The sequence below is a fragment of the Polypterus senegalus genome, chromosome 4, assembly GCF_016835505.1.
Source record: "Polypterus senegalus isolate Bchr_013 chromosome 4, ASM1683550v1, whole genome shotgun sequence".
NCBI classification, from domain to species: domain Eukaryota; kingdom Metazoa; phylum Chordata; class Cladistia; order Polypteriformes; family Polypteridae; genus Polypterus; species Polypterus senegalus.
This window is the reverse complement of record NC_053157.1, coordinates 4,313,094-4,325,223: the sequence shown is the minus strand read 5'-3', so window position 1 is coordinate 4,325,223 and position 12,130 is coordinate 4,313,094. Positions and strand designations below refer to the sequence as shown.

The 12,130-nt window shown below is 46.1% G+C and overlaps 1 protein-coding gene across 10 annotated transcripts in view; it reads left to right on the top strand.

Annotated features, from left to right (window-relative positions):
* Positions 1–12,130, top strand: part of inpp4b (inositol polyphosphate-4-phosphatase type II B) — a 506,601-nt gene that overhangs the window by 421,955 nt on the left and 72,516 nt on the right. For all 10 annotated transcript variants that reach the window (XR_005633279.1, XR_005633278.1, XR_005633277.1 and 7 more), the window contains one exon: positions 7,438–7,592. Coding sequence is in view for 7 of the 10 variants with exons in the window: in XM_039750186.1 (XP_039606120.1) it covers positions 7,438–7,592 (155 nt within the window). In the remaining 3 variants the exon portion in view is untranslated. The remainder of the gene's footprint in view (positions 1–7,437; positions 7,593–12,130) is intronic.

Below are 12,130 nucleotides of genomic sequence, written 5' to 3'. Positions count from 1 at the left end.
CCTGTAAGCAAATATCAGTTTTAATTTACAAGTGAGGAATGAAGCTGCGTTTGCGCGTATCCATCTGCTCCGAGGCTAATTTGCCGAGCGGGCCCATTATTGTACTTTTTTATGCAAATTGGACAGGTTTGGCGCTGTTATGCATCACGGTGGTCTACATCTGTGGGCTCCATGGGGTCTCCCTAATTGAGATTAAAGCTCAGTTAGTGTCATTGGCATTTTAGGTACTGTGGCCTGAGAAGGTCTTTGGCCCCCCCCCTTTACTTTCTGTACATTTGACGTGGACACATTTGCCATTTTTGCCCATCAAACCCAAAAAGATCAAGACGTTGATAAGGACTTTTATCAATGGACGCTGATGATGGTAACCAAAAAAAAAAAAAAACAGAAATCAAAGTAACACAAATGAAAAAGCCCAATTTTCATCTGGCATCCCCCCGCTAAATGATACCCACCCACTACATTACTTTTTTTGTTTTGAATATCCATTGAGGGGCAGCACGGTGGCGCAGTGGGTAGCGCAGTGAGGAGACCTGGGTTCACATATGTGTTTGCTTGTTCTCCCCGTGTCTGCGTGGGTTTCCTCCCACAGTCCAAAGACATGCAGGTTAGGTGGATTGGTGATCCTATAGTGTCCCTGGTGTGTGTGTGCCCTGCGGTGGGCTGGCGCCCTGCCCAGGATTTGTTTCCTGCCTTGTACCCTGTGTTGGCTGGGATTGGCTCCAGCAGACCCCTGTGACTCTGTAATTAGGATATAGCGGGTTGGATGATGGATGGATGGATATACATTGAGGGACACTGGATATTTAACCCCCAGAGGCAGTTGGCTTGACCCCTGGTGATGAGAATCCTGACCAATAGGAATGCACAGAAGCTCTGCTGAAGGCATTTGATGGGAAATCGATCACATGATCGTCCGAGCACGGTCATGAGTATTTCACTGTCACGGGACGTGTAGCACAATGAAAAAAAAATACTAAAACCAAAAACGACAACAAGTGTAAACATCTTTTCAGAAATATTTGCAAACTGATTAAACTTCAAAAACTGAAATCTCTTAATTCCTAGAAATATTCCAACCCTTCCTTCAGTATTGTAGAAGCTCCTTTAGTAGCAACTCCAGCTTGGCGATTCTGAATTGTCCCTAGTGTGTGCTTGGTGTGTGTGTGTGTGTGTGCCCTGCGGTGGGCTGGCGCCCTGCCCGGGGTTTGTTTCTTGCCTTGCGCCCTGTGTTGGCTCCAGCAGACCCCCGTGACCCTGTAGTTAGGATATAGCGGGTTGGATAATGGATGGATGGATAATGGTGAAATTTCATCCAGGTGAAATTATCTGGTAGTTGAGTCATGGCAACTGGATGTCTTTCTTGTTAGGTTGATCCGTTTCACTGCTCGCTTCATCAGTCTAAGAAATGTTGTTAGAGACCACAATTTTCTCATCCATGTTAGTTTCACTTCCCAGCTGCCCTGATTAGGCTCATTGAGATCAAGATCTAGGAGGTACAGGCCTTTACAGACCACATTAACTCAGTGGACACCAGGGATGACTCCAAGGATAACCGCCTGGCTTTCCTGGATTGTGCAGTCATCATTGGGACTGAGGGAAAGCTAGAAATAGAAAGCTACAGAAAGCCCACCTACACTGACCAGTATCTTTTGTTTGACTCACATCACCCACTACAACACAGACTAGGAGTTATCAGGACTCTGCACCACAGAGCAGAGAACATCCCCACTTCTACAGAAGCTAAGAAGAAGGAAAACAGGCATCTGAAGACCTGTGGTTATCCCAAGTGGGCCTTTAACAAGGCAGTATCTTGTTCCAGAAAAAGGACCAATGGTAGAACCATACATGGCTGATGTGTCCGAAAAGTTAAAAAGGATTTTTGGAAAACACCACATACCTGTCTGCTTCAAACTCACTAACACACTGAGACAAGAGACTCGTCCACCCCAAAGACTGGAGAAGAGCAATGTAGTATATGCTGTTCAATGCAGCGAAGAGTGTCCTGAACTGTACATTGGAGAGACCAAACAGCCGCTACACAGGAGGATGGCCCAGCACAGAAGAAGTGACACCTCGGGGCCGGAATCAGCCGTGTAGCTCCATTGGAAGATAGATAGATAGATAGATAGATAGATAGATAGATAGATAGATAGATAGATAGATAGATAGATAGATAGATAGATAGATAGATAGATAGATAGATAGATAGATAGATAGATAGATAGATAGATAGATAGATAGATAGATAGATAGATAGATAGATAGATAGATAGATAGATAAAAAGCACTATATAATTAAAATACAGATAGATAGATAGATAGATAGATAGATAGATAGATAGATAGATATTTTATGAAAAGAATCCCACCTTTGAAATATTCCCATTTCTTTTGCTTTACAGCCTTAAATGAAAACACAAACCAAATTTTTTTCCAGCTTTATTTCCTCAATGCAGTCTCTAATATCCAAGTGAAAGATATCACAGCTACAGTTCAGAAGAATTTTAAAAACTCAAAAACAAGACCTACTGAGATTAATAAAGGATCACCCCCCTCCTAAACTCACTCAGGTGTCAGTGCCCACCATTCCCATTGAGGTTACTGGTTTCCTTCCACCTGTGCTCAGTTGTAATGAGTGTGATTAGTGAAGCTGTTCCTGGTCCATTCATTCCCTTCCTTGGTAGAGCAACTGACAGCACAAAACTGTCCAGGGGTGGCAAGTCACTTTCGCAATATCTCAAGATAGAGTTGTGGACAGACATGAGGCAGGAGATGGAGACCAAAAACATCTCAAAGGCTTTATCAATCCAAAGAAGCTCAGTAAAGTCCATCATAAAGAAGTGATTGGTACTACTAGGACCCTCCCTGGATCCTCCAAACTAGATGGAAGAGCAAGGAGGAAACTGGTAAGAGAGGCTACCAAGATGCCAATGGCCACTTTGAAGGAGTTACGGGATTTGTTGGCACAGAGTGGTCATTAATGGTGTGCAGATGACAACAATTTCACAAGCGCTCCACAATTGTGGCTTCTTCATGAGAGTCACACTTCTCAAGAAAGGCCAGATTAAGGCTCGTTTGAGCTTTCCCAGAATGCACCTTGAAGATTCTGATGCCAAGTGGAAAAAGGTCTTCTGGTCAGATGAGACCAAAATCAAACTATTTGGCCTCGATACCAAACGGTCCACCAATTCAGCTCACCATCCACAATACACCATACCTAGAGTAAAGCATGGAGGGGGCAGTATCCTGATGTGGGGGTCCTGGGGCTCTCGTTAGGGTAGAAGGAGAAATGGAGGGGGCAAAACACCATCAAATTCTGGAGGAAAACCTGCTACCCTCTGCCAGAGAGTTGAAGACGGGCAGAATGTTCACCTTTCAACACGACAACGACCTGAAGGACACAGTAACATTGAGCACACGGTGGCTGAAGGAGAAAGACGTGAATGTCCTGGTGTGGCCAGTCAGAGCCCAGACCTAAATTACACTGAAAATCTGTGGAAAGATCTGAAGATAGCAGACAACCAATGCTCACCAGCCAATGTGACCGAACTTGAACAGTTCAACTGTAAAGAAGAGTGGGGGGCAAATATTGAGTGGACTCAGTCGAGGTGTTTTACAAAGGTCAGCTATTGAGTGTTTAGGTTTGAGAGTTCAGAACGGTGCGCCTGAGCCTGCTGGGCGCCACCCTGATAGGAGAAGGGTAAACGGTCCATGGTTGGGGTGTGAGGCCTCCTCGATGATGCCCGTCACATACGCCGTGTGTGCTCCAGGCCCATGATGGTTTGCAATGACGTCCTGTGCGGTTTTCACCACCCGTTGCAGGGCCTTCCTGTCAGCTACGGAGCAGTCGCCATACCACACCGTAATGCGGTCTGTCAATCTGCTCTCGACAGCACAGCACTAAAAGTTCAACAGAATCTGACGAGGCAGGCAGGCTTTCTTCAGCCTCCGCAGAAGGTGAAGTCGCTGGAAGTGTTTATTGTCCCAGAAAGAGATGTGGACATTTGAAGCTGGAAGCACACTCTGCCTTAGCCCCATTATATTGGATGGGAGTGCGTCTGCTGCCTTTAGATTTCAGGTCATTCTCAATGAGCTCTTTGGTCTTTTTGGTGTTGCACACTTTGTTGCCAGGTGCTGAACCTCCTCTCTGTAGGGTGACTCGCCTTTGTCACCGATCTGTCCTGTTACTGGGGTGTCGTCTGCGCAATTCATGATGTAGTCGGAGCCATATAAAGAGACACAGTTATGGGTCAGGAGAGGGCTGAGCACACAGCCCTGTGGAGCACCAGTAGTCAGGATCAGAGGGTTGTAGAGGATGTCGGGTTGTTTAATGTGACAGAATGGGGTCTGTTGGTTAGAAGGTCCAGCGTCCAATGACAAGGAGAGATTGCTGATGCCGAGGTTGCGGAGTTTGGTTACCAGATTGTAGAGGGGATGTCGGTGTTAAAAGTGTATCATTACACCTGAGTCTGACTCGGGGTTCACCGTAATTGCACAGAAATCCAAGCCCAACTCATGCTCAGGGTTAAAGCCAAGAAGGGTAAAAGGTATGAGGGGCACTGCCCCTCCATGCCCCAGCAGATGGTGCTGTTGAGCAGGAAGACTGAGACTTACAAGAGCACTTGAATATCTGGTAGCTTATGTCATGGCAAATGGACTTCCATCTTGTTAGGTAGATACGTTTCACTGCTCATCCAAGCAGCTTCGTCAGTCTGAAAAATGTTGTTAGAGACCACAATTTTATCCTCCAGGTTAGTCTCACTTCCCACCTGCCCTGATTAGCCTTGTTGAGTAAAGACAAGGGAAGGGGGAGGTGTGGGTAGATGTAACCGTCACACATTTTGACAGCCCCTAATACCCCCACCATAGAGTGGGTCGTTAGGAGTGGTCCACCTGGTGGAGGTGTGAATTGGGCCTGATTTTCCTGGGGATGGATGAAAGGGCAGCATGATAAACTGAAAACAGGTTATGGCTAAGGCCTCCACCTCTGTTGAGTGAGGGGTTGTTGATTTGCACGTGCAAAGCTTCCCTCGCCCCTCACTCAAACCACTTGTCTGCTCTATCCAATATCTGTATGTTAATGTCCTCAAATGAGTGTCCTTTGTCCTTCAACATCTGCAATAAGATGCTGCAGATGTTCTATCAGACGGATGTGGCGAGCGCCCTCTTCTACGCGGTGGTGTGCTGGGGAGGCAGCATAAAGAAGAGGGACAAACTGGTGAGGAAGGCAGGCTCTATTGTAGGCACGGAGCTGGACAGTTTGACATCTGTGGCAGAGCGACGGGCGCTGAGCAGACAGACTCCTGTCAATCATGGAGAATCCACTGCATCCACTGAACAGGATCATCTCCAGACAGAGGAGCAGTTTCAGAGACAGACTGCTGTCACCATCCTGCTCCACTGACAGACTGAGGAGACCCCACACTATGTGACTCTTCAATTATACCCGGGGGGTAAACGTTAACATTATACAAAGTTATTATCTATACATCTATCATATAGTGCCTTTCATATCTATCTATCTATCTATCTATCTATCTATCTATCTATCTATCTATCTTCCAATGGAGCTACACGGCTGATTCCGGCCCCGAGGTGTCACTTCTTCTGTGCTGGGCCATCCTCCTGTGTAGCGGCTGTTTGGTCTCTCCAATGTACAGTTCAGGACACTCTTCGCTGCATTGAACAGCATATACTACATTGCTCTTCTCCAGTCTTTGGGGTGGACGAGTCTCTTGTCTCAGTGTGTTAGTGAGTTTGAAGCAGACAGGTATGTGGTGTTTTCCAAAAATCCTTTTTAACTTTTCGGACACATCAGCCATGTATGGTTCTACCGTTGGTCCTTTTTCTGGAACAAGATACTGCCTTGTTAAAGGCCCACTTGGGATAACCACAGGTCTTCAGATGCCTGTTTTCCTTCTTCTTAGCTTCTGTAGAAGTGGGGATGTTCTCTGCTCTGTGGTGCAGAGTCCTGATAACTCCTAGTCTGTGTTGTAGTGGGTGATGTGAGTCAAACAAAAGATACTGGTCAGTGTAGGTGGGCTTTCTGTAGCTTTCTATTTCTAGCTTTCCCTCAGTCCCAATGATGACTGCACAATCCAGGAAAGCCAGGCGGTTATCCTTGGAGTCATCCCTGGTGTCCACTGAGTTAATGTGGTCTGTAAAGGCCTGTACCTCCTAGATCTTGATCTCAATGAGCCTAATCAGGGCAGCTGGGAAGTGAAACTAACATGGATGAGAAAATCTAGATCTATCTATCTATCTGTATTTTAATTATATAGTGCTTGTTATCTATCTATCTATCTATCTATCCATCTATCTATCTATCTATCTATCTATCTATCTATCTATCTATCTATCTATCTATCTATCTATCTATCTATCTGTATTTTAATTATATAGTGCCTTTTATCTATCTATCTATCTATCTATCTATCATATAGCGCCTTTCACTCTATCTATCTATCTATCTATCTATCTATCTATCTATCTTTTCTGTACTCACTGTATCTCCATATACAGGAAGAGTCAGTCGAAAGAGGCCCTGAATATTCTGCTGTAACTCCCATTAGGATGAAGCAGTCTGAACCAGAAAATTCTGCTCTCTACTTTGACGTTTCTATAATCGATTGCATTACATGTGATGCTGAAAGTGGTCTCCTTTTTCTGCCAGACACTTTTCGACGCGATGCTCTGTGTTCCTGAACGTATTCGCAAACGTCTCAGGGTTGGGGAATAGCAGCAATTTCACCCAGTTGGCGAAGAAGGACTCCATTTCTGCCATGCTCCTTGCCAATGTGTAACACGTTGCTCCATCTTGCTGGAGGTCACCTTCCGTTACCTCACGATCGATCATCCGGTTGATTCTGATGTCGCTTAAACAAATTGGTGTCCCAGTAGGGTTGTACCATACTCACACTGTTCCATCCCATTCAAACTAATGTGGTACTGAGGTATCACCCATTGCACAGCTGCGCTCAGGTCCTAATTTGGGATCCTGAGGTGGTTTGTTGTGTGGTGGGTGCGGCAATGCGCTGTATCAGTGCAGGCTCCCATATATGCCATTTAGTATGGGATTTGTAAAAGCAGTTTTAATGTTTGTGATGCTCCATCTGTTGGAATGACAAATGCAATGCATTTAATTACTACAAATGTTTGTTTTGTGCCATCTGTTGGAATGTCAGGGACATAGCAACCAGATGGACACAGAGATAAAGAAACAAATATTTATCTTTTAATAAAGGTGGATGGAATCAATTGTCTCATTGCACAGAACATTTATTAATTTATTCTTTTTATTTTGTCTGAAATTTTCAATCCATACCAATCCAGTGCCCCCTTCCTTTTTGTAAATGTTTTTAAATCCGTCGTTTCTGCAGACTGGACAAGCTGCCACGATCGTCATTCGTCATTGCAGCTCTTTTGTGTTTGCAGATCTGCCGGAGGCTGAACGGGATCCGCTTTACCAGCTGTAAAAGTGCCAAAGACAGAACGTCGATGTCGGTGACGCTGGAGCAGTGCACCCTGCTGAGAGACGAGCACAACCTGCACCGGGACCACTTCATCCGCGCCCTCGACTGCATGCGCAGGTAAGTCGCCCCTCGCCGTACTTACATCTGGCTGCTGCATGACGGTCCTTCATGCCCACATTTGCCTCGCATACCTCATCGCGCCTTCCTTTCTGTGAGTGTAGCCATGGAGGATGCCAAGTCTTTAGATCCCCGTCACTGTTTTCCCTCGATCTGTCCTTCTGAGTCATTTCCATCATGTGGGCGCAGTTCCAGGAGAAAGAATCCTTTCCAGATGTTCCTGTCACACTGGCATTGTGAGTGATGGCTGCCATACTCAGCCTTGGCTCTGGAGGGCAGTCTGGTGGGTCGCCCACTGTTGTTGTCTTGCTGAGAGGTCACATTTTGTCTTGGTCAGGGGGACACGTGGTGTCTTTATCTTGTCTTTAATAGGGCTGTCGAAAAGTGAGGTGGCCTACTTACACCCAATTAGACTTGGGTGGGCACCTGACTGTCACACTAATACAAGCCTGTTGGGCATCCCATTCCAAACCCATGGGCATTGATAATGGTGTTGAGAGCTTGCACTCCGCTTACCACAAGATTCAGGAGTGACGTGTCTGTGGGAATTTGTGCCCCTCCAGCCAAAAGACCACCTGTGAGCTCAGGTTGGACGAGAAGACCTGGCATACAGTCGCTGCTCCAGTTCATTCCAAAGGCGTTCAGTGGGGTTGAGGTTGGGGCTCTGAGTGAGCCATTCGAGTTCCTTCATATCTTTATGGACCTGACTTTGTGGGCAGGGGGGCAGTCGGGCCGAACGAGGAAAAAAAAGGGTCTTTGACAAACTCTTGCCAGTTATCTGAAATGTCAAATGGCCTTCACTGGAACTGCTGGAGCCAGGATTTAGAACAGAACTTGGCCTAGTCCAAAACCTTCTGGGACAAGGGGCCTAGTCCAAACCCTTCCATTACCCCTTGTCACAACAAGAACACAAAAGAGGTTTGGGGTAGTCGCCTCCGTACACTGCAGGTGGTGGCAGACAAAATAAAGCAACTGGTTTCATGGAGTTCAAAACGGAACTGGTGCATAGGTGGAAAATGGTGGTGTTTAAGGATAGGCAGAGAAAGTGACGTCGGCGGGGTCGGAACTGGAAGTGATGTCATCGGCATCGGAAGTGACGTCATCGGGGTCAGAAACCCAGAATAATGTCATTGGCCTCAGAGCCAGAAGTGATGTCATCAGGGGGCCAGGTGGAATTTCCCGAGAATGGTCTGCAGGAGAAGAGAAAGGGTTAATGTACTCAACCCGGTTGGCACAGAATTTCCCTCATTCAAGCCCACATGTGACACCCCCTCTCCACCAAACTCTATGCGCGTTGGCACTTTGTAGTCCAGAAGGTAGCGTTCTGCTGACGTCCACCAAAGCCAGACGGATCCATCTGACTTGCCAGATAGTGGATTGTGATTTATCACTGCGCTTGCACGTCTCCAGAGTCCAAAGGTGGGTGGCATCCTTTGCGCCACACCAGCTGACCCCTTGACATTTGATCTTCGGCTCGGCTGTCTAGTCTCATTTCATGAAGCTCCTGACACACTGGTCTTGTGCTGATGCTGCTTCCAAAGGCAGTTGTGAGTGTTGCCACAGATTAGAGAGACCATTTTTATGCTCTTCAGCACCCTGATCTGTGCGTTTGGGTGGTCTGTCACTTCCCGATGGAGCTGCTGTTGCTCTTCAACACGTCCACTTCACAATGGCAGAACTTCCAGGTGACTGGGGCCCATCTAGCAGAGTAGAGATTTCACATACTGACTTGTGGCAAAGATGGAATCCTAGGACAGTGCCACGTTTAAAGCTCTTCGTGTCGACCCAATATTTGTCAATGGGAGATGGCATGGCCATGTGCTGACTTTTGAAACACCAGTATCCATATTAGACCCAAACTGACCATAAAGTGGCACAAATGAATGAGCCGAGAGCGACAAGGCACTAGCGGTGAAAGAGCACTGAACCTGTGATGTGAGGTGAACCACAAGCTGATTTCTGCTGCCATGTGCGGTTATAGAAGCGTCCACTAGATGGCAGCATGCCCCAATGTTTAGTCCACAGCTGACAGCCCGGTGGCACTTCACTGCTTATGGCCTGTGACAAAGCGAACCCCTAAGAGGCACCACTGGATTTAAAAACTGACATGTCTGTTATAATATATTAAGGAAAAAGTCACAAGAAGGGAAACAAATGGAGGAAAATCATAAATTAAAAAAAATATTTCTGTCCTACGTGGGTCTGTTTTAAAAAACATGAATAGATAACACTGGGGCTGACAACCTGACGACGTTCCCAATTTTAAAGATTATACTTGTTGTGTATTTTTTTAACACGTGTTCCAAATAATACACTTTACAAAATGTTCGGTTTATATACAGTCCTGTGAAAAAGTATTTGCCCCTTCCTCATTTCCATTCTTTTTGCTCTTCCTTAACACTTAATCGTTCCTGATCTCCTAACAGATTCAGAACAATACAAAAAGACAGCCCGAGGAGACACAATGCGCAGTTTTTAGATGATTATTTGAGTTACTGCAGGACAACAAAGTTGGGTAGCACTGGTATCACACATGTGAAAAAGTAATTGCCCCCTAAACTTCATTCTTGATTGTGCCAGCACTGCTGTCAACAGAAACCTCGACAACCTTCATGAAGAATCTGGATGAGAGGCTGGGACATCTTAGCTATTAGCTAAACAAACAGGGGCTTGATGGACTGAAGGGACTCCTCTCATTTGTCAGATTTCGTATGTTCTAACAGGAGATCAGTCACTGGCAGCGCTGTGGAGAAATCTAAGCCCCACTTTTTCTGCACAGAATTGCTATAATTCAGACCCATTGGAGGGCGATCTACTCCTGCCTACCCCACCCACCCTGTAGGTGGCGCCATCACACTGGTAGGTACACATCCACACTCTGACTGCCTCACTTTCTCTTCCTGGTGGCTCCCTTAACCACAAGAGCAGGGACAACCTCTCCAGTTACACGTGACCAGCTGATGACCTCATTCCTTTTACCAGCCAAAATGGGTCACCCTGGAGTGAGTGCCATTTCAGTACTTGACACTTTTAGACACACACACACCTGCACTCATTCGCACTGGCCCAGTTTAGAGACACCAACATGTCACACACCAAGTTTAAGATGATAAATAGAGTAAGATCTCAGCTAATTAATGGTTTCATTCCACTTGCCAGCCACAATGGGTCAATCATTTTGGGAGTGCCAGTCCATTGCTAGGCACATTTTAAACACACCTCTGCTGCTGTGAGTCCCTCAGGGTGCATTTCAAGTGATGTCCTTGTTCTATAAAATGGGACACCTACAGGGTATGCGCCGTTCCATCAAGTGACATTTTTAGACTCACGCACACCTGCACTTGCCCATGCCAGCCCAGTTTGGTGACACCGGCATGTCACACCCACTCTACAATAATGCTGAGATTAGGATCTCAGTCGGAATGAAATCTGCTCGCTGAGGCCGCCTTTTCTTTTCATGCTTGTTGCGTAAATGGCGCACTCGTCAAATGTCATCCTTTCTGGGAAGTTGTTTTTCCTTCAATGAGCACAAATTGCACGTCACAAAGTTTCATTCTTTAAATAACATTGACTGGCGCCACACATACCAACTACTGAACCTGCACGGCTCCAGTGGTGGGGTCTGCTTTTTATGTTCTTGAAACTGCACCTGAAAACCTGTTAACGTGCAGATTTTGTTCATTTGCACCTACTTGGGTGTTGATCTCAGTTAAGGACCCTCTGAGTCATTTCATTTGCACCCCCTCAGTTAAGTACCCTCTGAGTCGTTCATTTGTGGTTCCTTAGGTGTTGTCCTCAGTTAAAGACCCTCCAAGTCATTCGTTTGCACCCCCTTTAGTTAAAGACCCTCCAGGTCAGCTCTTCTCAAATTGAGTTCTGGCGCCCCCCTGTGGCTGCAGTCTCTAATGGTTTGATTAGCCAGCCTTTATTCTGTTCTCTTCATTTAATTGCATGCTGTGATATTTTGGATGTTCACCATTCTTGATGTTCTTTTATCATTTTCTTTATCATTCACATTTCTCGGTGCCATTTACATGCCTGTTTAGCATTTTGTTTACACCCGGAAAAAAATCAAACAAAAATGACGATGTGTAACAGAAACGTGAAAATACAAAAACATTAAGATACATGCAGTAGAAGAGGTCAGTCGAGTGACCAGTGCTGTGCTGTTGCAGGTTCAGAACACTTTTTGAACCCGTCACCAACGCGCAGCCCGAGGTCACAATTGTGAGAGTAGGCGCAAGTTTCTTTTCATGTTTGTTTCTCCGTTGCTTGCACACGTCAGCGCCTGACCCTCGTGATCGACACACCCCTTGTGTTACTGAAACCCACCACAGTGCCATGCGTAGTGACATCTACATTTCCCCCGACCCAAACACCCACAGTTGGCATATTGTGAAAAGCATCAGGTGGCTAACTTCTCGCTCGTCCCTGGACTCGAGCTCAGTTATTTTTCCTTTTTGTCACGTAGCTACTGTCGCACCGCAATGAAGCTTCACGCATCTGATTTCCACAGGCATGTCATGGCGGTTTGGTCG